Raw genomic sequence first — 27356 nt, forward strand, 5'->3', positions numbered from 1 at the left:
TTTCTGTCGCATTTTATGTTAGGTTTGCCGGAGATCAAAGAGATCAAAGCCAGAAGAGAAAGCTTACCACGTGTTGTGAGTCATAATTTTAATCATATTTAGTTTCTTTTGTCTTTTATCAGCATATTTGGTATTGGAGTAATCCAAAAGTAATTGAAAGTAATCCAGTTAAAGTAACCCTACCCAACCCTACTCATGAATGTATTCAACTTAAAGGAAGTGTGTGTATTTTTTGAGCAATAAATGTCGCTGTTTTGTGTATGATGACAGACAACAAAATGACCCAATGCATTTTTTTAACAGGGAAATATTCGGGCACTAAACAAACTCGTTTTGGGACAAATCACAACGACCCATCAGTGGTGAGCTATTCTCAGAACTGGCCCAAAGGTTCTCAGGTGTTCTTAGGGGGCTATCTGGTGCCTGCAAAAACATGTTGGTAACCCCAATCCTTCATCCTTTATCTGTCACTCTAAAGCAGTGTTTTCCAACCTTTATTGAGCCAGGGTATGTTTATTACATTGGAAACATTTTGCAGCACACCACTAACCAAAAATCTTTTAAAATGACACTGAATAGTATGTTTAATTACAATATAATGTATAAAACCCCCAGTTTTTACAGCACAAACATTGGACAATGACATAATATTTGCAGAAAATGATTCATAAATGGCAGCACGCCGACGCAGTGGTTAGCGCGTGTACGGCACAGTTCTAAGGTCTTGGGAACCTCCTGTGTGGGTTCAAATCCAGCTACCGGACTTCCTGTGCTGAGTTTGCATGTTCTCCCCGGTTTCCTCCCACATTCCAAAGACATGCATTTCAGGTGGATTGGCCAGTCCAAATTGTCCCTCAGTGTGAATGAGCGAGCGAGTTGTCTGTCCCTGTGTGCCTTGCGATTGGCTGGCAACCAGTTCACCTGCCCACTGCCCGATGATTACTGGGATGGGCTCCAGCACCCCCGCGATCCTACTGAGGATAAGCGGTGCAGCTAATGAGATTCATAAATGTTTTATAAAATTTTAAAAAGTGACATTGGATCATTTCTCACGGCACACCTGACAATCTTTCACAGCACACTAGTGTGTCGCGGCACAGTGGATTAAAATCACTGCTCTAAAGCCAATAATCCTGTACGGTGATGCAACCACAATGTAGTTATTTTTATTATATTTTTTTTTAAACAAAAAAATAAACTGTAATTTAGGTTCTGGGCAGCACGTCAGCTCGGTGGTTAGCGTACAGCCCCACGGTCCGGTGGCTACAGCAGCCTCCCCGTGCAGAGTTAGTTCCCTGTGGAAATCTGGTTTCCAACCACATTGCAAAATCATGCATGTCAGGTTAATTCGCCGGTCTGAATTGTACCTAGCTATGAATGAGCAAGTGAATCATCTGTCTCCGTGTCCCTGTGACTGGCTGGCAACCAGTGGAGGGTGTCCCCTGCCCACTGTCCGAAGATAGCTTGGTGGGCTCCAGCACCCCCGCAACCCTACTCAGGATAAGCGGCACAGATAATGGATGAATTGATGGATTTAGGATCTATTATCAATATTGTCACGTGCCGCTGCCTGACGATTCAGAGGTCTGGCTCGCCTCTGAAGAGATGCTGTACACTGAAAAACATTGATGACCAGATGATGTAAGTGCTCTATCTGAGTCAGATCAGGAGGCTTTTCCTGCTACTGGTAACCTGTAAACCAGTGCTATTAGTTTCATGTAAGGGAAACACCTACTCTAAAAAACAGCCTGGAGAGGTATGGGAATCCCCCTAGGCTGTACTTGTCATGATTACTAATGTGACTCAGCTGTGCCCGCTCCTTTGGCACCAACTGCCGCGGGTTCTGATTGGCTCTCGATCAGTATTTGAACCCATTCCTGTCTGTCCCTTTGACCCTGACTCCTACCCGTCCCGTTTTTTGCTCCCGTTTGTCTCCGCCAACGACTTGTTTTGATTCCGACCACGCCTGCTCTCCTGTCCCGACTTACGACCCATTTTTTATCCCAACTACGTCTATTCTCACGTCCAGGCTTACGACTCGTTTCCGATCCCGACCACGTTTTTGCTCTCCTGTTCCGGCTATCGACCTGTTTTTCCGTCCCTGACACCGCCATCGCCCGCTACGGAAGATCCACTTCAGTATTCCGATCACAATCCGATTGCGAGAGCGACTTAATTCCCGCGTCTAGCGAGCACCGGATGGTGGGCACTGCCCTTCCTCTCTTTATCTCAATAAACTTGTGAGAAACGTTGCGCGATTGGGTCCTGTTTCCGTTCTGGTCGTGACAATACTTGCCCTAGACACGACCCAGGTGTTCGAGGGATCCGTGTACTGTGAACACTGAATTAAGGGTTGAGTTTTATGATTTTGTGCAGCCTGAATCTGAATATTTTGTTTTCAGTTATTTGTTATGGGGAAAATTCATTTGAGATACAAGAAATTTTGGATACCAACTCGATCCGGGAACAAATTCACCTCGTATGTAATGAGGTCAATGTAAAGCCATTTTGGGGGGGATTTTTTTTTTACAATAATAACATAGTTATCTGAAATGTGCTTTTTACAGCACAGTTACAAAACAGCTCAGATGTTTCCAGAGGCGATAAGGTGCAAAGTGATGGACTGAAGAACAACAGGCTTGTCTGTTCAAGATAAGAGAATCCAATACGCTTAAAATCGACTCGATACTCATCAGTGTGTCCAAAGTCTCATTCCAACCTCACGCTGGTCGGAGTATCGTTTGTTTCTTTTGGGATGCGTCCAGATGATGAAATATGTTTTCACAGTTTGTGATGCTGAGCTCGGAATCGCAAGAATGCCACGAGCGGTGGCGAGCAACATGAAACCGATGACGGAAGATTTAAAGGTGACCTTTGCTACACTCTTCCCAGAATTCCTATAGCCGATCTTTGATGGGCTCGCTCACGGAAGCTGACTCACGTGGATCACATGACCCGCGAGAAAGAAAGAGGAAGTGCTCCCTCGGGCGGGGAAACAATCAGGTTGACGTAACCCGGAAGGCAAAAAGGAAGGAAGTATGTTTATGTGTTCTCTTTTGTGTGTGTCACAGGCACAAGATTTCATTTCTCTTAAAGTTGAATGGTCAAAACAAACAAGTTTTTGGATGAAAACACTTTTTTTTCATTTAAAAAACTTGAGGCACACAACTTGTGTTTAAAAAAACAAACTGCTGGCTCCGGTTTCATTTTTTTTTTTAAACGGACATTTGTGTATTATCTAACAGCTCCTAATGGTTAAAAAACATAATTCATGAAAAAAGAGGTGGATGAAGGGTGCAAGGCAATTGGTGTGCTGAACGGATTTGTTCAAATGTAGAGATCTGGGAATGGATGCAAAGCGAGGATTGTATGAAGGTGTGGTGGTACGGTAGTGATGTATGGCTCAGAGGGCGTGGTGTTTGAGAGTACATGAGCGTAATAGGTTGAATGTTTTCGAAATTAGATGTTTGCGTAGTATGTCATGATTACTGATGTGAATCAGCTGTGCCCGCTCTTTTGGCGTCAACTGCCTCGGACTCTGATTGGCTCCCTGTCCCTATTTAAACCCACCCCTATCTGTCACCTGTGGTCAGTGTGTCTGGAAACCTCAGTGTACTCTAGGCAAGCTTTTTGACCATGACTCTCAACTGTTTTTGGTCCCGTCTGTTTCCCGGCTTCAACCCGTTTTTTGATCCTGACTATGTCTACTCTCCTCTCCTGGCTTTTGACTTGTTTCCGATCCCGACCACGTTTTTTGCCCTCCTGTCCCTGCTACTGACCCGTTTTTTTTTCCATTCCCGACACCGCCATCGCTCGCCATAGAAGTCCCACTTCCGCGTTCAGAGCGACCTGCTTCCCACGTCCAGCGATCACCGGATCGTGGGTGCAACCCTTTCCCTTCTTCCAATAAAACTGAGAGAAACGTAACGCAAGTGGGTGCTGTCTCCGTTGTGGTCCGGACATAGTATTTGTGGAGAGACACGACTGGATCTTTTAATAATTGAGGAAGTACGGAGAAGAACTGGTGTGGTAAGAGAGGGTTGATAAAATTGTTTTGAGATGGTTTGGACATATGGAAAGAATAAATAAAGGCCGTTTGACTAAAAGCGGAAGCAGTGGGAAATAGAATGAAAGGGAAGGCCCAAATATGGTTGGATGGATGGGGTTAATCGTGCTCTAGAGGTGAGATATTTTAGAGTGTGTGCTCGGGATAGGTGTGAATGGCGAAGGATAGTTAAGAATGACTGATATCGAGGCATATGATGCGGAAGGGGTAAACCAGTGTATGCTGTCGGGCCTCTCTGCTGATGAATGGTTGCATGGTACAGCAACTCCCTCGTACCCCTTTTTGTGCTGTGGGCTTAATGTTCGGTGTCAGGTTGGAACGAGTGAAGGGGAATGAATGTATGGTGAATGTGAGTTGGTTCATGACTCTTCTACTAGAGGGTTAATGCTTAGATACACATATAAAATAAACAATATCAATATGAACAATAAGCAAAAGTACACCAGAAAATGAGAAGAAATATGGTGCAGTTTGGTCACTTCCAGTAGTTTTTATGCTTTATTGTTCTTTGTAGCCTCCGTTTTCGGTTGCACTACACAATTCAGCGATATTTAGTGGTCAGATATTTGATATTGTCAATTTGAATTATCCAGACAATATGGGTAGCCCAAGTTGACTCTATTTTTACCATATAATTAAATTGTGGTGGTCATGGCTTTGGGAAAATAATTGTGTTAAGTATTTTGTTGTGTTTTGAGGGGTAAATTTGTTTTCTTACTTTTACCTGTTTTTTTTTATAGTATATAAGAAAAATAATAACCAGAGTAGTATACACCTGTGGATTCACCTGTGGGTTGAATTATATTTAATTTTTTAATAAATTAGGAAAAAAAACCTAAAATGTGCTAAATCATCTACGAGTGGTCTTTTTTTCCAAACTGTATTTTAAATACATTTTCCAGCACAACCTGGCGTCAGCCTTGGGGAGAGTGGCTGAAGAGTGCCCACCTGCACCTCACAGTTCCAGCTCTTTATTTTTACTGGCTCCGACAAAGGGGTTGTCAGGTCATTGTCTTTGTTACAATAATGTTATTTCAGGTTTCGTTTGTTTCTTGTTCGGACCCTGTGTTAGTTGTTTTGAGACGACATGTTTTTTTTTTTAATGTATTAAACAACCATCTTTTTTTTTTGGCACGTTTATCTTCCCGTACACTAGCCAGACTGTAAACGTGAAAAAAACTGTAAAATAATAGCTATAATCATCAAGACTCTCTTCCAGTAGAACTGTTTTTTTTTACGACATTTCTAATTGTTATTCTAGGAAAATCATATAAATAATAACACAAATAAGGAAATTGTACGCTAGTAAAACATTTTTTTTTAACATTTTGAATAATTTTAATAATAAAATAGTTTTAAAATTGTTTTTTTTTTTCAATCATGCATTGCAAGTTCAAATGTCAACAATAACATCACATTTTTTGCAGAAAATAATTTGTTGACACCATTTTAATTGAATTTTCTTTGGCTTATCAAGGGCTCCTGGCAGTTCGTCACATCACAACGGACAAAATAATTCAGAGAACAGCGCTGTCAGGATTTGTCTTCAAAGTAACAATTCACAAAGTGCTTTGGGCCAAAATGCTTAAAATAACAGTTATTACAACTAGTTTCTCAAGAGACACATCCAGGTGTCATGAAGAAAGGCCCTTATCTTTGTACAGTAAATCAAAGTTTAGGGAACAGGAATCAAAAAATTGTTAAATACAGAGGGACTGGAAACTCTTTTTTACATTTGTAAATACATATTAATAAGTGATTGACAATAAATGGAAGTTTCAAAATGTTTACATTGGCTCAATAGTGCCCCTGCAGGTTGCATGCTAGCATTGCATTTTGCTTACAAAAATTAAACGACTATATATATTCACACACGCACACACTGTGCTCTGTATCTGCAGAGTGAGGCACACAACTCTCTTGCCTCATGGCAGAGGGCGATAGTGAGACCAAAAATGCCGATTCGGTGTACACCTCAACCCCAACAATAGAATTAGTGATAGTATTAGCAAGCTCAAGTCAAGCCATACAGTCATTTTTTCATCACATTGCGTGGACTTTGTTTATATAATGGAGGATTACCTATCTATTGATGCTTTCATTCAAAAGGAGCAGTACATCGATATTATTTTTATGTTAAGGTAAGATAATATAATGCTTATTGTGCAACAGCGTTAGAGTTTTACAGTGAACCATTTTGTAATGTTGGGGATGTATTCCAAAAACAACATATGAAGTAATTTTTTTACAGTCATTGTCCAATTAAATACTCTATTATGGCATTAACCAAAGAGCAAACCATTTTTACAGATCCAAACATTCATTTAACAGATACTACTTTACACTGTACCTGTTATTTTTTATTCATCTATGTATTACAAATAATTTCTCTGTTAGCCAATCGGAATGTAGGAGAAATGCATGATGACAACCTGTGAAGCAGCGATACCTTGAAAGGTAAACCAAGTTAGAACGAGGGGTTACTGTATGAATGCACATTTTTGGGGGAAGGGTGTCATAAATATACGAAGCATGTCAACGCCTGCATCGACTAGCTGGCAGAGATGGGAAGCTGCGTCGTTGCTGTTATGCACTTTATGGACAAATTTCAACATATTACCCATTTTTTTCTTTTATCTATGTTTACTATGTTTTGTGTACTGTTACCTAATGCTAAATCTATTGCACCCTGGTCATTCTGGAAGGGGGATTACCACTTATGAGGCCCCTTTTTTCCTCACGCTGAGGTTTAGAGTTTTTCCTTGCCCGCATGTTAGTTTAAGATCAGGGGATTGTGTCATTGTAGTCCTGTGCAGTCCTTTGAGACATTGTGATTAAAGCCTATACAAATAAATAAGACTTGACTTGATTTGAGAAAAGAAAGATATTTCAGTTGAGGAAAATGTTACTTTTTCGCAGTAAGTGTAGTGTTTTTTTTTTTTAAACATCAGGGCTGACCTAAGTGAAACCAGATTAATAAAAGCTTCACCGAGGAAAAGGGTATCGCTAACAGCACGGCTGATGTTTGCGGTGTCGGCATCCGACAGCGGAAAGCGAGATCTCAGAATCCCGTAACAAGCTGAAAAACCGCCCAAACAACCGGAGGAGCTTTGAGAAATTAAAGCAAGACACGCTTCAAACAGATATACATCTGCATGGCGAGGGTATTTTATTTAAATAAACAGCACATGTCGTTTTGTCGTGTCAATAGCAACTGTTACTAATGACATTGCCAAAGCCTGCAAATGACGTCCGGAGGCAACGGGCCCGATGCATTCTGCTTTTCCGAGGGCCTCTTGAACATCACTCAACTCTGCTTGCAATATAATGGGAATAAACAGGCAAACGACTGTCATCATCGTAATGCAACAGCTAATTTAAAAATACTTGGCACGGGAGCAAATAGTTGGACGACAACACCAGTATTTATCAAGCCTTTGCAGCAGCATTAAAAGTGTAACTAATACTAATGGCCAAGGTTAGGCTTTCAAAACAAATCATAAGAGTTTGGGTATTAGCATAAATGCTAGACAGGCCTGCGAGGGAAAAGACGTGCGTGCTTGGAGGTTAAGCAGTCATTATGTTTAAAATGGGATAAAGAAAAGACGCAAGAGAAAAATCCAAGTGGTAATAGGGTAACAAATAGAATGCAAATGGAAAAATGTTACAAACTTTTATAGGGACAGTGGGTATTTTTTTAGTGCCCTCAAGGGGAAAAAAAATCATCTTTATTCATTAAAAAAAAACAATATTGATTTAAAAAAATAAGCAAAAACACATACACTATCGGGCAGCACGGCGGCGCAGTGGTTAGCGCGTGTACGGCACAGTTCTAAGGTCTTGGGAACCTCCTGTGTGGGTTCAAATCCAGCTACCGGACTTACTGTGCGGAGTTTGTATGTTCTCCCCGTGCTTGCGTGGGTTTCCTCCGGGCACTCCGGTTTCCTCCCACATTCCAAAGACATGCATTTCAGGTTGATTGGCCGGTCCAAATTGTCCCTAGGTGTGAATGAGCGAGCGAGTTGTCTGTCCCTGTGTGCCCTGCGATTGGCTGGCAACCAGTTCAGGGTGTCCCCTGCCCACTCCCCGATGATTGCTGGGATGGGCTCCAGCACCCCCGCGACCCTACTGAGGATAAGCGGTGCAGCTAATGAGAGATGAGACATACACTATCATATACACTGAAAAGGCATATTTTTTTTACTAATTGTAGGTCTAGAAATTTGCACTTGTTTGAGATAATATGGGGCTCACTTCAAGCAAGCTGACATAATTGTTAATAAAACCCCAAAACCCTGCAAAGCTTTCAAAAAACATTGATTTACTCTCATCCTTTGTAGTTTGTAATCTTCCTTGTGCTTTATAGCCCTCGATTCCAGTTGCACAACACAATACAGCGACATTGAGAGGTCAAATAATACACAATGTCACTTTAAAGATTAAATCTTTACAAAAAGTTGTACAGACGCTGCCCTACTTACGAACGATCGTCTGTAAGTTGAATTTGTAAGTTGCTTCAGTGCTATATTTTGTAAGTATGGTTATATAAGTACTGTATGTTTAAGGCTTGTATAAGTAACTTGTATTGTTTTGTACAAAAAATAAACATTTCATAAGATAATATGCTCTATAAAGATAAATAAAGTCGAGTTTAACTTACTTTTGGAAGATGCACTTCAAGAGTTAGGCGACTTCCTCCTTCGTGGTAAAAAGTGGCCGATTTGACCATTTTCTCAACCGCATCAAGTTTTCTTATTCCACTTTCATTTCAAAAGAAACGGCTCGCCTCTTCTTCACACTTCACACCAACCATATTGAATAGATGCAGGAGATATTAAAAATTAAAAATGTCAAAGTTCTTAGCGCGCTGGAGATAGTATAGACATAGTATAGACAGTATAGAATGTTTACACACGAACTAGGAAGAGAAAGCGGATTTTCTTTCTTCCGGGTGGATGCTGGGTGACCTCTCACAGCGACACACGCCGGTAGCGGCGGAGAGAAGCACTACAATACTGTTCTATACTCGGAAAAAGGTGCACACAAAACAAAATATAACTTAGAGAAATGTCAAGATATTCTTCGACATCCCGAAAATGTTCGTATCTACTGTTTCATGTAAGTCAAATGGTCGTAAGTAAGGAAGCTTCTATATTTATGAGATAGATGGTGTAGTTCTATTCCAATACAATTTTTACACTACAATACCAATATTAAAACCCTGAGGATTGTCTGATATTATCGGATCCAATATCAAAACAGTACATGCTGTCGTATGTACTTTTTTTCTCAAATCCAAATTTGACAAAATGTTGTTCAAATTTTGATTAATTCCTTTCCGTGACTCAATTCTGGCTAACAATATCGACCTGGATTTTATTCCAGGCTTATCTTTTCAGTATCAAAGGACAACACATTAAGTTGGGGGTCAGCAAACTGTGGCTCACGAGCAGTTGCGGCTCTTTAGAACTGCCCTAGAGGCTCTTCATAGCTTTTTTAAAGATTCAGATTCAGATTCAGATTCAGATCTACTTTATTGTCATTCTAGTACACGTGTATACAGAACGAAATGTCGATACATCTGACCCGCACAGTTTCCTCGAATGTTAAATATTAAATAAATATTAAAGATATTTAATAAAGAAATTTGGGCAAACGATATTTGTAATTTATTTGTAATTTTTCTATGCTAGGTCCGACCGACATGACACAAACATACTTAATGTTTTTCAACATTGTAAAAATGTTTTGCATACATTTTACAAACTCAAATTACTAACTTTCATAGAGGAATGCCCTATTTTTTCTTAATTTAAAATAAGCATTGTTTTATAATAAATATATCTGCAGTTTCAGGCATTTTTGTTCTTTATGTCCATGATGGCTATTTTAACATTTTGGGTTGCAGATCCCTACATTAAGCTAACTGACTACTTTTATATAAGCACCAATATCATTTTTCCATGAAATAGATTTCATTGAAATACTATAAAATCCCATATTGTTTTATATCTAGAAAACTGATAAACGATATCAATATCAGGTCACATAATTCTTAAATTCCAGGTTTGCCCTGCTCGAGTCATTTTTGGTGCAAACTTTAGGCCAGCACTTTGCATAAACACAGGCAAATAATCAAATTGTTTCTGTTGCTATTATTGGTAGTAAGATCATGCGATTGACAACTTTGCTTTCAAATTTTGTAGTTACAGTCAACTATCTTCATGTGTGGGCTACGATTTCATGGTTTGGAAGGTGGAGTGCTAATGTGGTGCAACAAAAAAGAAAAACGTAACAAATATGTGTTTTATACTTGGTCACCTGGGACAAACTCCAACTTCAATGCAACTCAAAAAAGGTTCTTCCAAGTCTCAGTCATATCTAGGATGATTGTAACCAGAGCTTGTCATCATGGTGAGAGTAAAAGTGAGCAGAACTACGCATCCAAAGAACATTTTTGAATTTTTGAAAAGGGCCATGCAGTTGTGCACCTAAAATGTACATCGTCAGTATCAAAATCTGTCAAGAAGTATTGGTGCGTCAGACAAATTCAGTCATAAACGATACCGGTTAAACCTGAAGCAGTTGGACACGTGTGCTTCAATGTGTAGAGGTTAAGTTAAATGACACATGAAAACAAGAAAAATTTCTACATTGCAGAGTTCCAATACCAATATTTTGTTGAGTAATTACTCACTTATAATTTTTTTATAAATTTCTGGTTTAATAGTAATGTCATAATGGAAATATACAATATAAATATATAAAATGGTTATATTTATTCAGTGTTATTTTTCATTCAAGCTTACAATTTTTAGATTATCTTTTTCAAACTCACTACATTTTTACATTATATAAATACGATTAGTAGGTTACGTTTTATTGTGCCGAGCGTTTGCTAAGGCATGTCATTCTCTTGCCTCATAGCAGAGGGCAATAGCGCGACCAACGATTCGGATTTGGTGCGTACGTTAGCCCTAAACAATAGAATTAGCGACAGTATTTGCAAGCTAAAAGCAAGTCAAGCCATAGTGTTTTTTATTTCATTGCATGGACTTTTTTCATGATGGAGGATTTTCTATCTTTTGATGCTTTATTCAAAAAAAGGCAGTAAATAGACCTCATTTAGAAGTTAAGGTAAGACAATACAAGTTTTTTTTGTGCTATAGTTTGTATCGTTTTCTTGCTCTGCCAATCAAATTATAAATTAGATTTAGGTTCATTTTTTTCTAAACCTGACTTTGCGTCAACACAGACGTACCTCAGCGCACATCACTGTTATATATTGTACTCTTCCTGTCTGCCAAGTGAACAAAAGAATAAAGAATCTATGTGTAGTGTATGGAAGCATACAAAATTAAGGATAAAATCCGAGTCTTAAAGACTTACGTTCAGGATTGGGCGATTTACGTCCAGCGTGGTTTGGTGAGGAGCATCGGAATGTAGTCACAATGGTGTTGTGGTGAGGATTCGGATGGTGCGGGTGGTGCACTGGCGGGTGGTGGCCGTTGTTCTCCACCGGCGCTCTAGTGATGCTGATATCAGGTTTGCGGATGTCCCCGGGACTTGGGTGCTCTAACTTACGAGTGTGACTTTGTTCCTGGCTGCGACCGGTCCCGTTGACGTTCCCGCTGCCTTCATTGCGACGCGTCCCCGGAGAGTCTGTCTTGGCGAACGTCACCTCCCTTTTGTGGCTCATTTCTGGAGTTCTGGAGTGGCCCAGGACTTCGGGGCGCTTCAGGGCACTATTGGCTGCGTAACGCATAGATGAGGGACTAGTGACGTCCATCGGCTTGCTGGGCTGTGGGCAGATATCGATGGACAGCTCGGAACGACGGGAAATGGGCTCGGGAGTTTTTGAGCCTCCTCCGCCCATAATGGAGCGAGGCTGGGTGTAGTTAAGGTTGTTGTTGTTGGTTGTGACCGAGGCAGCGGTGCCTAGGTCGCGGTAGTAGATGCTGGTAGGGGACATGGCGTTGCGCGAATTGGTAGTACGTCTGGAGCCTGGAGATGAGTGAGCTGAGGTGTCCACGTCCTCAACCTCGAAGGACCTCTTCAGGGCTGTGAGTGAAGGGTAAAGATGACACATTACTACAGTGAATCTGTAAAGTTTTATTATTCAAATAATTTCCTTACTTTTCATCTTCAAAATGACAAATTAATCCAATCATTCCATGAAGTTCCTAGCTCCAGATTAGGGGCTTTAAACTCATTTTAGCTTGAGGGCCACATGGTAGAAAAACACTGTCACTCAGGCCCAGAATATTGTTTTTTTTTTTTTTTTTTTTTGCATTATTATGATAAAAACCTCCAACTACTCTCTCCAGCACTTGTTGTCTCATGACCTAGATTTTGATGTGAAAACACAGAGGGAGAAAAAGTCTGTCCTCTTTCGTGATTCTTAGTAAACTATGAACTTGATGTCCACAATTTTGTTCTTTTTTGTCTTGAACTCATTTGGGATGGTACAGAAGCATAATGCAGAAACACAGATTAGTATTATAAAATGTTAATTCTTTATGAGGACAGGGTTCGGTACACAGAAAAGCTAGCAGAGATGCATAAAATATAAAACACACCCAAATCAAAAGCTGTAAAATGTGTTAATCCAATAAAACCAAGCAGTGGAGTCAACAATCCAGTAGTTCATTAGGCGGACTTGTAACCTGGCAAGTCGGGCAGGGATTCGAACTCTGATGCAAAGTGAGGCACACAATTCAAGTCAAGTCATATTTATTTGTATAGCCCTTAATCACAAGAATTCTCAAGGGGCTATGCAGACAATACAGACATTGTCAACATGAAATATAGGTAATGACGGGAGTTTTTTTAAAATTCCTCGAGCTCACAATATCCCTAAACATTATCTAATAAAAAGAGATCGCCCACTATATGCATTTGTGTAGTATTTTTGTCGTAATAATTTTATGCACGTATATAGCGACTTCTCCTGTTTTGTTTGATCCATTTACATAGTTTAAATTATAGTTATTTGACTGAAAATCAACCGCCTTTTCATCATTAAACCAGGTTTCAGAAACTGCAAGGTTCTCAAACTGCTGCAAGTATTATGTAATTGCTCCAAAGTTTGCAAACATACTACTGTTCAGGTGAATCTTTGAGAATTTCCCTTTGGATTTAACCGTACAATTAGAGTCATTTTCAGTGTATTACTTGCATTTTTTTAGCTAGTTGATAAAAAATGGTTATCCGGATCTAACTGATCAGCCAGTTCCAAAGGATTATTCACAATTCTCTTGTCTCATGGCAGAGGGCGATAGTTAGACCATGGATTCTGAATTAGCCTATACCTCAGCCCCATACAATACAATAATCGATTATTAGCAAGCAAACAGCAAGTCAAGCAATCCAGTATTTTATTTTTTTGTGTTGAATGTACTTTCATTCATAATTCAAGATTCCTTATCTATTGATCAAAGACTGCATTTATAAGTTAAGAAAACACAATCAAGCATTTTTCTTTGCTACAGTTTTTGCTAGTCTGACAATTCAACAAATACTTCCTTGCTCTGCCAATCAAATGATAAGCAAGATTCAGGTTACTTTATTTGTAAATCCGACTGTGCTTCACCTGACACAAACCTTACTGCACGGCACTGGTCAGTTTGGTATTTCCATTATTGTTAAACCTTATCACAAATATAGACAATTTGATAAACAAATCCAAATTCAAGCAAAACGAAGAAATGCACTTTGTGTCACAATGACCCGGCTCGGGAACACCTGTGTTCAGGATTTGGCGCCAACAGCCAGGACAGCTGATTGGCGCACCCTGTACATTTAAATCCCCAGCTACCGGTAACACTTTTATCCGATTGTACTATGCGAACTGTTGCCATCTGCTCAGAAAGCCCGTACCTCCGACTCTGCCTGCCTCCTGTTTTTCTACCTGATCTCCGTTGCCGACCCGTTTCCGAATCTGCCTACGACCTGCCCTGCCCGCCTGACTCCTGATCTCTCTTCCGAACACAACGACGCCCTTCTTCTCCAGCCCCAACCAACAACACGACGACTACGCCTGTCCGCGACCATTCCCGCCAAGCTTTCACCCGTCTGTCAAGTCTCGACAATCCGTCAAACAACGGATCGAAGATTTACATCTTGTCATTCCTTCCTTCCAATAAAAACCAAGAAACGAGTGCAAGTGATCTCAGTTTTCCTTCCGTCCTGCCTGACCTCTGCCAATTAGTTTGAGATTTTAAAAAGGGACTATTTTAAAAATCAAAACATGAGGTCATAAAACTAATTAAAAATTCCCTCCCAAGTTTTAAACGCCCCTAACTCCTATGATGGAAGTCTCTCATCGCTCGCAGCATTTAGTTTCAGGAAATGTATGAGTGGATTTGTCGTGACCTCAATGCTACATCTACTGTAACACATTCAAATATACAGTTTTATGCAAGAGTATTTGAGGCATTATGTGTTTTGCACACAATGGGTCAAGAATTGCTCACTTGCCCAGAATTTATGAGCAACACGAGCGTACATCCTTCCTGGAGGTTAGTCGTGACAGGAGCAAATAAATGCACTGTACAAGATGATGATAGTGAGGGATGGGACTCCCCCTCTGGTGAACTGCTGAGAATGAATGACGTGCCGTGCCGGTGCCCGGGAGCTGCTAACATAATGACACACGAGCCAAGTTGTCCCCCTTAAAAGCAAATGTTGATTATTTTATCACTTTGTGGCCCCTGGTGCCTTGAAGCATGCGTGCGTATATCCTTTGAAACAAGTCAGACTCATGTTATGCGAGTTATTGCATCAACGGGAATGGATTTGTGTTTATTTTTAAAGCGAGCACACCCGAAATGGAGAGGAACTTTTACATTCCCATATGCCCTGTGTGCAAAGTTAACCACTAATCTAATTTACTGGCTTTCGGTACAACTCACACATAATAGAGATAAATAAATGGACACTTCAAGGACACAGAAATAATCGGTGCAGAGTAAATAATGATGTCGAGATTGATCTAAAACAAGAATAAATAATAACTTTGATAAGATACTATCCTTTGAAAGGATATCATAGAATATAATCAACACAAATGCAAGAAAGATAGCAGCAGTTATGTGTCCAAACATATTTTATAATTAAAATAGGAACATAACCGCCATCATGATAGCATACATACGTATACTGTGCTAAAATGCAAGTGCGAAAATCCCAACACTGTCGTTACTGTTTTTACCCTTGAGTTAAAACTTCAAGGACCCTTACACCACAGAAAAAATAAATCAATAAATAATCATGTGGCAAGTAAGCTAAACTAAGAAAAAACAGATTTTGATCACACAGCATTAATTGAAAGGGTGTCATGAAATGCACGAATGGTAAATGGTCTGCATGTATATAGCGCTTTTCAAGTCAATGACCTTCCAAAGCGCTTTACAATGTGCTTCACACTTACCCATTCACACACACACTCACACACCAATGGTGGCCATGCAGCCATGCAAGGCGCCGACCTGCTTATTGGGGTCATTAGAGATTCAGTGTCTTGCCCAAGGACGCTTCGACATATAACACGGAGGAGCCGGAAAGCTAATAACAGTCACAACGTTCCAAAATTATTGAATCGTTACACAAGTGATGCAAGCCCTATAATGTTGACATAAATACTTATACTGTACTAAAATGCTGGTGTGAAAATGCTAATGTTGTTACCTATAATTTGAATTAATGCATTTACTTTCAAACAACATTTTGGGATTGGGTCTGTGTTACAACAGTGAAAAAAAATCCACTAAAGCAAATATATAAAAACACTATTTATAAACAGTGTATAATATTTATAAAAACACACTTTAATAAGAAGACATTTATTGTAACAATGTAATATCAAAATGCTAAGAAGTTAACTGACTAGTGAGAAAAAGAGCCGGCTCTCGACTCCCAAACAGCTCTTCAGATTATTATTATTATTAATTTTTTCAATTAAGGCGGGAGGAAGCGGAGAATTCAACAACCACGGCAGACGAAACCACGAAGTGTCATGATTTCACACATTTATGTAAGATGAAAGCTTGTTCTATTTTTATTTTGTAGCTTACGAAACAACCAACGTGCCGTCTCGAACAACTGGATTCCCAACATGTTGCTAGAAGTCACTGGTGTGAAAAACAGTAGCGCTCATTGATAAAGCGTTTGCATCCTCTAGTGGTAGTTAACAAAATTCACATTTAAATCACATCACACGGACAGCATTAAATGAGGCGGTATCGAGGTTTGGATTTAATTAAATTTTGGGGAGGCGCAACGCTTTACTGTTAACGTCCATGAGTACTTCCGTAAACAAGGGGGGAATTGCGCGTGACGTCATGTGTCCTCTATGTGCATGAGGACCAGTTGTGGCATTCACAAAGGAGACAAAGTCGCACATTTAGTTGGTAATGTGATCTCGGGCAGCACAGTGGTGCAGCGGTTAGCACGTGTGCGGCTCAGTTCTGAAGTCATGAGATCGAACCTTCCTATGTGGAGTTTGCATTTTCTCCCCGTGATTGCTTGGATTTCCTCCGGGCACGCCGGTTTCCTAGCACATTCAGGTAAATTGGCCGGTCAAAATTGTCCCTAGGTGTGAATGAGCGAGCGAGTTGTCTGTCTCTGTGTGCCCTGCGACTGTCTGGCAACCAGTTCAGGGTGTCCCCTGTCCACTGCCCGAAGATAGCTGGAATGAGCTCCCACATCCCCGCGACCCTACTGAGGATAAGCGGTGCGGATAATAGATGGATGGATGTGAACTATCTCACAAAAACATAGGACTTCAGCCAAAAATTGGAATTGACTATTAAGCTCTGCAGTGTGAACCTAGTCTTATACTCCGGTGAGACTTGTATGGGAAATTATTAACATATTATTATATCATTAATTACCAGTACTGTATATCAATTCGGTACATCAAGCTTAACCGCAAAGGGTGCTCTAGGCCTGTGGTGATGATTTCAACCTTAAACTAGTGTGTAAAGGCATTTTTTGAAGCAGAAGGCGGAACCATGTTTTTGTCTACCTCCTGAGTGGGGGAGTTGTTTATCGGTAAAAGTGAGACCGAGGTGTCATGATTACCGATGTGATTAACCTGTGCCCACTCCTTTGGCACCAACTGCCTCGCACTCTGATTGGCTCCCTGTCCCTATTTAAACCCACTCCTGTCTGTCTCGTTTTGTCAGTCCGTCTGCGAACCTCATAATTATAATAGACAAGCCTTTTTCGACCCTGACTCCCACCTGTCCCGTTTTTGCTCCCGTCTGTCTCCGGCTACAACCCGTTTTGATCTTGACCACGTCTGCTCTCCCGTCCCCACTTACGACCCGTTTTTGATCCTGACCACGTCTGCTCTCCTGTCCCGGTTTACGACCTGTTTGTGACCCCAACCACGTTTTTGCTCTCCTGTCCCGGCTATTGACCTGCTTTTCCGTCCTTGACAACATCGCTCGCTACGGAAGATCCACTTCCGTGTTCGGATCACAATCTGAGTAAGAGAGCGCTTTGCTTCCCGTGCCTAGCAAACACCAGATCGTGGGCGCAGCCCTTCATCTTTCCTTTAATAAAACTGGTGAGAAACGTACCGCAATTGGGTACTGTTTCTGTTCTGGTCCTGACAAGAGGAGAATGATTTAATTGGATTTAGTGATTTGAAGTGAAACTGATAGTATGGTAAGCATGATCTTTATGCTGGAATTATCTGAATGCCAAAATATTGTATGTTACATTGGTTCTGACATTACCAGGCATGTCAATTGAATACCGTACAGGTATTCAGACTCTTGTTCTTTATTTCATCTTTTGAAGATTACATTGTCATGATTACTGACTTAAAGCTCCTGTGCCCGCTCCTTTGGCGCCAACTGCCTCGGACTCTGATTGGCTCCCTGTGCCTATTTAAACCCACTCCTTTCTGTCACCTGTCTTCAGTCCGTCTGCGAACCTTAGTGTACTCTAGGCAAGCTTTTTCAATCCTGACTCCCACCTGTTTTTGCTCCCGTCTGCTTCGACACATTTTTTGATCCTGACCACGTCTACTCTCCTCTCCTGGCTTTCGAATTGTATCAGACCACATTTTTTGCTCTCCTGTCCCGGCTACCGACCCGTTTTTTTCCGTTCCCGACACCGCCATGGCTCGCCACGGAAGTTCCACTTCCACGTTCAGAGCGACGTGCTTCCCGCGACCAGCGATCACCGGATTGTGGGTGCAATCCTTTCCTTTCTTCCCAATAAAACTGAGAGAAACGGAACGCAAGTGGGTCCTGTCTCCGTTCTGGTCCTGACAGATGTATGTTTTTGGTGTGGGATTTTATCAAATAAATTTCCCCCCAAAATGAAACTTATACTCCAGGTGCGACCTAAAATTTTATCTTAATTAGCCATTTTTTCCCTGGTACAACTTATCGTCCGGAGCGACTTAGATATTTGATCAAATTACAACAAAAAAATATATCAATATACTCTCAAAGTAGAGTTCACATTCACACACGTTTTAATATTTTCTACCATTAGATGGACTTACTTTGTTCTGCAATCGGCCTAATAAACTTTTCTCCACTCTCTTTAACACCATTAATATCGTAAGTTTTAAGTGGACATTTATCTTAGAGAACTGCGCTAATGCACTAACCCATGTCCTCTTCAACCTCGGCCTTCCTTTTATTTTCTCTCTTTTGAAAATAAAACCCATTCAAGGTTGTGGCTACTTTTGAGTCCCACCAAAGTATGTGGGAGTCTGCCAACATCAGTCTGCAGAATAAACTAGAGTCATGAACGTTATACACACTTCATTCTAAAGACTTTGTGTTTGTTTACTAAATGTATAGAAGTTGTACAGATGATAGAAGGGGAGATCACAAAATATATAAATATATGTACAGTATATACGCATATATTTTTTTCACGTTGTTCGTCATGGAAAAGGAGATGAACTGATTGGCTTGTTCCGATGACTATTTGAGTTCTCGGTTACGGCTACTTTGTGATTATACGGCCTCGGGCCTGAGAATAAAGCACACGACTTGAGCGCTTGAGTTTGTATTTACAGAACGTGCAGTGAAGTGCACATGATTTAAGAGACGATACGGATTGCAAGCCGCGAACGCTTTCATTTTCGGGGAAAAGTAGCGGAATGGAAAAATATACGCGGTGCATCTCCAAGGCGATCAGTCGATTCTGATGTTACGTTATCCTCGAGGGGTTTTTCAATGCGGTCAGCTAGATATACACAAAAATAGGTTTCCAATCATGCGAGCATGAATATTACAAGTTGAATACTCAAGTGTGGGAATGACGGATCAGATGTCGGGGTATCGTTCCCCTTCAAACGGCATTCCCAGACTATGAGCTGGAGTGGTCAAATCTATGAAGGAAGCTCATTAACAACGCAGAGTAGGACGACTGATCACAAATGTACAGTCCCAGGAGTGAGAATTACACAGAAAAGAAAGTAGTGTTTCAGCTAGGCTGGAGGAAGCGGAGAATTCAACAACCACGGCGGACAAAAACACGAAGTGTCATGATTCCACACATTTATGTAAGATGAAAGCTTGTTTTTTTTTGTAACTTACGAAACAGCCAACGTGCCTCTATCATGTCTTTGTAGATTTCAAGACAGACATACAGCTGTAGTACCTTTATTGTACTTCATGATTATTTGCTATATAGACTCCAGGTGTTAAAATAGTCATTTTGTTCTTTAGCACATTCCGAGCAATGGACACCAGCAAGCAGTGGTCTCATTGATGTGTTAAAGTAATAAATGACATCTAAGCAGTGCACACCTTCAAAAACTATTTGTAATGGTTTCCCCTAAATGTCAATAAGCATGAATATACTTTTGCTCTGTTATCACAGATGCTACCAACTTAGACGTAAGAAGTCAGAAAGTCGGTCAAAATCACCCCTCCTCCTCCTGAGTCCTCACAAATAAAATCTGTAAATGTGGGTTTGCTATGGGCTTGCTCCCTTTAATCAAGTTAATTGGTCGGACTTGAGCTGGGTCAGGCTGTAATACCCTAGGTCCGGGTCCGGTCGGGCTGGATATTTTTAGGCTCTTACCTCTATGCCTACTTCACTGTAGAGGATTTTATTGCATTTTTCTATGGTATTTATTTGCAGTAATTTTAAATTGTGTAATGATTCATGATAGATTTAATAGATTGTTGTTGTGCCACTAAAACATGTACATACGTTTCCGGACCGAAAAAAGGAATGTTAGCAATAAATTCGAAAGAGCGCCTTGTAATCCAGTGCACACTATAGTCCAGAATATACGGTAGAATTTCTATACTTCATATAGAATTATCAGTTATGAAATAATTTTAGACTGTCTCGGCAAATTTCAAGAAACTCGTGAAAATCCGTTCTTACAGAAATGCTAAGCACCTTTTTAATTTTCACAATTTTTTTTTCAATTTCACGAAGCTGATTTGAAGATATTTACATTATTTTCCGTTGTATAAGGTGAATCAAAAACCTAATAATTTGCCAAAAGTTCGAAAGTGAGACTTCAATCCAGGGCATCTTATAGTCCGGAAAACACTGTACTGTCACGGACCAGGAACGGAGACGGGACCCAAATGCGTTCATTTTACTCAGCTTTATTTAGAAGGAGGAAAGGACTTCCACGATCCGATGATCGTCGGTCACGGGTAGCAGATAGCTGGGAACGCGGAAGTGGCACTTCCGGGTCGAGCGAAAGCAGTGATGAAAGCGAGAAAAAGGTCGATGGCCGGGGCAGAGGAGCAAAAACATAAATGGGTCCAGAAAAGAGGTTTAGGGAATCAGACGGAAAACAGGGCAGGATAGAGTCGGAGAGTCACAAAAGCTTGCCTAGCGTGTAGCATAGGTTCGCAGACGATCTGATGAGTGTTTTCAGGAAGGCGGGGGTTTGAAAAGAGTACAACAGCCAATTAGGGTCCGTGGCCATTGGCGCAAACGGGGCAGACTAAGGTGCCCCGCATCAGTAATCATGACAGGTACCGGCGCTGTGCAAGTAAATGAATTGTTCAGAACCACATGCTGTAAATTTAGTCGGATGTGAGAGTAAATTGGTCTGATATGCTGGGGATTGTGAAATATTGTGTACGTGTCCTGTAATATACTGGTGACCCACTCAACTTATATCCTGTTTATCATTTAAAGCCAACAGAGACAGATTTAAATTACCAAGCACTGATAAGAACTGTGGAATAAATAAGAATGTCATTACTAATCTGGAATCATTTGAGATATGAACGATGTTTTAATATTGAAATTCACTGCACATATTTGGTCACAGTTCTATAATTCCTATCTTTACAACAGGGGTGTCAAACTCATTTTAACTCGGGGGCCACATGATAGAACAAACATTCCCTCGGTTGCCGCACTAGTAGGTTAGAAAAAAAAAAAGAGAGAAAGAAATAAGAGAAAGAGAGGGAGAGAAAAGTAGAGAGGGTGGGACAAAGAAAGATAGAAAGGGAGAAAGAGAGAGAGCATGAGAAACAAAAGACATAAAAAGAGAAATAGTGAGAGAGAGGGAAAAAAAATCCTAAGAGAAATAGAAAGAGAGAAAGAGAGGAGAGAAAATGGAAGGGAAAGAGAGAAGGCGAAAGCAAGAGAGAAAGAGAGAAAATAGAGAGAAAAGGAAAACATGAGAGAGAGCAAAAGAAGGTGAAAAGACACAGAGAGAAAGAGACAAAGAGACACAAAGAAAGAGAAAAAGACAGAGAGTGAAAGAGAGGGATAGAGAGTGAGAGAAAAAGGGAGGAAGGGAGTGAAAGAGAGGGAGAGAGAGAGAGAGAGAGAGAGAGAGAGAGAGAGAGAAATACAAGTACGGCATTTGTGAGAGGCACCTAGCTTTGGCAACATCAAGTGGATAAATTTCAACCTGCAGCTCGCTTTTCTCTTGCGCTTCTCTGAGCGTTGTCTCAAGGGCCGGATTCAATCCCTTAGCGGGCCTGGTCCGGCCCGTGGGCTGCCTGTTTGACACCCTTGCTTTACAACTTCATTGATTTAGTTGTGAATATGTAACTCTATTTGTGTATTATTTTGTAGTCAGAAGTGGTCCTAAAAGTCATCGTTACGCCCAAAACCTTACTTCTCTGAGTGGGATACAGGATGAGAGACAGAAAACCTGAATTTTAGCTCAAAAATGCCAGGGAGCAACATTGTATTAAGTAAGGTCCAGCTCATGTCCCGAAATATGTATGATTTCTTCAGGCAAAGGTTAAGCATCAAGTTTTCCCAAAGGATGATTAGAGTATCCCCAGGAGAACAATGTTTTATTTAAAAGTGGGACCCCTTTAATGTTTAGCTTTGTAATCAATTTATAATCAATTAATGTACTGCCTTTTTTGCATAAGAATTATGGTAAATCACCAGTTTTTGCAGAATTGGTTTTTTACAGCCATTGTTCTGTACCTCATTTGTGCCCGGAGTATTCTGTAATAAAAGCGGAACTGCTACTCTTCTTATTTTGACATATTTCTCATAACCCGGATTTAAAAATGAGGAAGAAAAGCTGATGTTTTACTTAAGTTTTGTTGAGCACCAACCTTGTTTTCATGAACCCTCTTAAATTCTTGACATCAAGAATGCACACATTCCCTAACAGTTTATACACAAAAGAATGGGCAGATGAATGAAAACCACCTAAAACAAACTAGGTTTTGGCTATCCAAGGACAGTCCATTGAATATTTTGCTTTGTCAGGCAAATCCTTGACGCCATACCATCAAACGCACCCTCCCATGCTAGCTATTCGTTGTTGATGTTGCGGAGAATTAATGCAGACAGAACTACATAAAACATTCTCCCGACTCCCGGAAAGACATTCCGGACAAACACACAAAGATTGGCGTGCAGATCTCAAGTCAAGTATCTGTGATGTTTGTGGTTACTTTGTAGTGGCAGATGTTTAACCTGAGCATTAGAATCACTAATAGGCAAAATGGTGGAATTTTTGCACGCAGTAACAAGGTAAACCAGCCAGCTGTTATATAGCGCTTGACTACAGGCAGCAACCTTTGACAGGTAAAGCCGGGCTCTGCTCTTTTTAATGGGCTTGCTCATAGACGAAATGATTTACATCAGTTGACAGCGGAGATTCCACTTCACACCTCTGCTGCCTGCAGGTTCCAAAAGAAACACCTGGACTTACACATGTAGGTTCTAAACACGACACGGAAGAAATCAAACGGCTGAAAATCTGATTTTGGGGGCCAAGATTTCCACAGATACACAGTCAAAAACAAACAAAGTGATATCATAAACGTGAGTTGTTTTATTTCTGAAAACATGAATGAGTCATTGTGAAGCTTCAGAGCAGCTGGAGGAAGCATGTCTGGGAGAGGAACAGGAAGAAGGTAGAAAAGGGAGGATGAGGAAAAAACACAATGACAAAAGGAAGCTATGTTGGGTACACAAACAAAGATGACAAGAGTTGTGTCTATCTTCCTTGAGCTTTATAGCACTCATTTTGGTTGCACTAAACCTTGCAGCAACATCTAGTGGTCAAATAATACACACTGTCCCTTTAAATATAGAACCCAAATACTCATAAACAGTTTCTTCCAGGGGCAATCACCACCCTTAACTAGCGCCCAGTAATGAGAAAAATATAATGATATAATATAATCATCTTTCCAACGTATAGAAAATGGGTATTAATATCTTAATTGTCAACTTAAAGACGCCTCCCGACTTACGTACATTCGACAGATTCCGGCAGATATGATCATTTTTTTCGGGATGTCGAAAATAACATTGCTGTAAGTTAGATTTTGTATTGTGTGCACATTAATCCAAGTACAGGACATTACTGTGGCACTGAGAGGACACCCAGCATCCAAAAATCAGATTCCTCTTCTTAGTTTGTATGTAAACATACAGTGGTACGTGTACTGAATCTCCAGCGCTCTTAGAACCTTGATGTTTTTATTGTTTAATTTCTCATGCATCCATATGGTTGGTGCGAGGTGTAATGAGGAGGCGAGCTGTTTCATTTGAAATGAAAATGGAATAAGAAAGCATGATGCGGTTGAGAAAAGGGTCGGAACGCTTTTTTCGGCCACTTTTTTTTTACGGAGGGGTACCTCTTGAAGCGCATCTTCCAAAAGTAAGTCAAACTCAACTTTATTTATCTTTATAGAGCATACTATTTTACGAAATGTTGATTTTTCAGTACAAAACAATACAGGTTACTCATAAAAGCCTTAAACATACTTATATAAACCATAAACATACAAAGTATAGCACTGAAGTAACTTACAAACGATCGTCCGGAACCTAACTCGTTTGTAGGTCAGGCAGCGTCTGTATTTTGGAATTTTGTTTCTGCTCCATGTGGTTGCATTATTTTTCATTGCACTTTTGTTATGATGCACTTACAATTTAGGCCAGTCTCCAAACACTACATTATATTTTTGGCTATTTATTCTGAAATTTTTGGTTTATTCTTTTCTTAATAATGGACACATGCAAAATAGATTGCATAAGATTGCAGTTCGTTATTTTGACTATTAAACCTCACTGTTGTTTGTTTTTGTTTCTGTTTATTTTTACTTTTTTGCACTGTTTTCATAATTGTCACTATCGGCCAATCATGATGCTGTTCTTTGATTACCACACCCTATATTCTTGGAGATTTTGAAAAGTAAAAGGGTACAGGGTATTATCATTATGTTAGACTTTCTTATCTGAGGTTTGGGCTCCCTCCTGTTCTCCTTGCAAGACCAAAATCTATTTATTGTCAACTCTCCTTATTCTAAGCTAAACTATAAACTTAAAATTATTTTCTCTCGTTTTTCTATTTGAAAGTCTCTGTTGGAGTGCCGTGTCTAATGTCGTTTGAAACAATGTTCATTTAGTTGATATCCAAGACGATAAAGATAATTCTAATTCTACTTCTATTAAATGGTAGATAGAGCCAACGTCTCATATCCACTAGTGCACACTGTACTTTTTTAGAAGCTTGACCATCCCTGAGGTGGTGACCAAAAGCCAAATGTGACTGTTTTAGTCACAGTTGTAAACAATTTCAGTGTTAAGTAGTGCTTTGTTAAAGGTAAGCGAACCACACCCCTGAGGCACACCAAAACCTTGGTGGCCTTGTGGGCTAAATTTCTCATGTTATTGTCTGGCTCAGGGTGAAATTCTGACCTTAGGAAGCATCAAGTTCCAACATGTATGATACACATAATTTATTACAAAACTAGACCATGGATCTAGATCAAATTATTTATAATTTCTATTCAGTCCCAAAGGATAGTTGAGTAGTTTCTTTGAAGAATCTGATATGCGGATTTATTTAAAAGGTTATGGAAATTCCTGGGTCAAACCTTTGCCATCACACAGCCTCTGATGGCTGTCCTGACGTCTCAAGAAGAGTTGAAAGGCGAGTTCCTTAGAAACAATGTACAATGTAATTTATTTCAAATACTGTGCATCTTGAAGTTACAGTACTGTCTCAAAAATGAGAATATCATAATAAAATTATCTTTTTCAGTAATAAAATTCAAAAGGTTTTTTTGTTTTCAAATGTCCGTCCGGTTCATTTTTAAATTTTTCTTATTTTATTTTAAAAACGTCTACAAGGAAAAAAATGGGTTGGGGTTAGGACATAAAAGCTTCAGCCTACTCTTTGGCCACAAATTATGTCTTATATTATTGTATTATGCAGTTGTTTTATTGTGCAAATATTTTGCTGTTTCAATTTGTTAATTAGTAGTTAATGGGGTTTTTTTGTGCTGTGCCCTAACAACAAATAAAACTCGCCTAAAATCGCAATCCAAGAAGTACCCAAAGTAAATTGGATGCTGTTCTTGGACCATTGATAATATGGACGGTTTAGGTCTATTTTGAGAGGTAAGACACTGAATCTTTTTCCTAAACTTTTCTTTTGCAGTAGAGTGAAGCATGGGCATTTTTACTGGAAAACAACTGGAACAAAAGCATGAAGCATTACCCTGTCCCAGGTCAAATTTAATCACAATCTGAAAAACAAATCATTGTAATTTAAACATTTCTCTAAACGTGCGTCATGGCGTTTTCAAAAGTAGCCATTTGGAGACGACCAGCTTACAGCTTTAAAACCTCTGCAAATTGCTTATTTTACTTTGGCAATTTTCAGACACTATGAAAGAGTTAAAAATGTTTTGACTTTTACTTTAAAGAAGTCAATCACTGATTGTGCAAACTTGCGGGTGATAATCATGCTCAAAAATCGATCCAGAGTTGCATTTATGCACGTTTATTCTCGGATCTGGTTTGAATACACATCGTAAAATCGCATACATTTATGTTGGAAATTTCATTGGCTAACTAATGTGTGAATCATCATTTGAATTAGTCACTAGTGGCTAAAGATTTTGAAGCCAAAGTAGGCCATGACATTTTTTTCAATACAGGCTCTCATAGGCATAAGGAATGCAAAGAAACGTGAAAAAAAGCTTGCAATTGGTTGACAATTGTGACAATCAAAAGGGAAGAGGCTAATGGAAATTCTTACTTTTTATGGATTGCAACAAGGATCGTCAGACAATGCAGGAATGCCTTTAGGCGGACTTTTTTATCTCTGCATTATCGTGGTTTTTGGAATAATATTTTACATTGTTGGATTCACGGGACTCTTGTGAATGTGACAAGACCATGTTTGTGAAGAACAGTTTCAGATGTGGAATGCTGCAGCACTTTTTTGGTGAGTTATACTGGCTTTATAGTTTTCAGGTACCTTTTTTTAGACTGATCATGTTTATGTGATATGTAAATTTCGAAATGGTCATCATATCCTAAATCCTAAAGTTTAAGCTTTCCAATGATATGTGGCATGACATATTTCAGTGACTGGTCACATCGCGAAGATACGTATTTGCTTTTTTACAGTCTGACGGCCCGCAGGCGGGCAATCAGAACGTTAAGGGAAAAGCCACAAACAGGCAATAAAACAAAACAGAAATGTCAAATATTTGGGATTTATTCCTTAGCCACTGAATTACTGTAGGCCTTTTATTATTTTAATATTGCTTATCAGTTGAATAGCCCACTTATATACTCATCTCATCTCATCAGCCGTACCGCTTATCCTCATTAGGGTCGCGGGGGGGCTGGAGCCCATCCCAGCCATCTCCGGGCAGTGGGCAGGGGACACCCTGAACTGGTTGCCAACCAATCGCAGGGCACACAGGGACAGACAACTCACTCGCGCATTCACACCTAGGGACAATTTGGACCGGCCAATTCACCTGAAATGCATGTTTTTGGAATGTGGGAGGAAACCGGAGTGCCCGGAGGAAACCCACGCAAG

The 27356-nt window shown here is 40.1% G+C and overlaps 1 protein-coding gene across 2 annotated transcripts in view; it reads right to left on the bottom strand.

Moving 5' to 3' along the window:
• LOC148360779 (neuronal-specific septin-3-like) overlaps positions 1–27356 on the bottom strand; it is a 147344-nt gene that overhangs the window by 71835 nt on the left and 48153 nt on the right. For both annotated transcript variants that reach the window (XM_088341690.1, XM_088341689.1), the window contains exon 2: positions 11456–12127. In XM_088341690.1, coding sequence (XP_088197816.1) covers positions 11456–12127 — 672 coding nt within the window. The remainder of the gene's footprint in view (positions 1–11455; positions 12128–27356) is intronic.

This window comes from Urocampus carinirostris, chromosome 8 (assembly GCF_059441175.1).
Source record: "Urocampus carinirostris isolate Australia breed hairy pipefish chromosome 8, RoL_Ucar_1.0, whole genome shotgun sequence".
NCBI classification, from domain to species: domain Eukaryota; kingdom Metazoa; phylum Chordata; class Actinopteri; order Syngnathiformes; family Syngnathidae; genus Urocampus; species Urocampus carinirostris.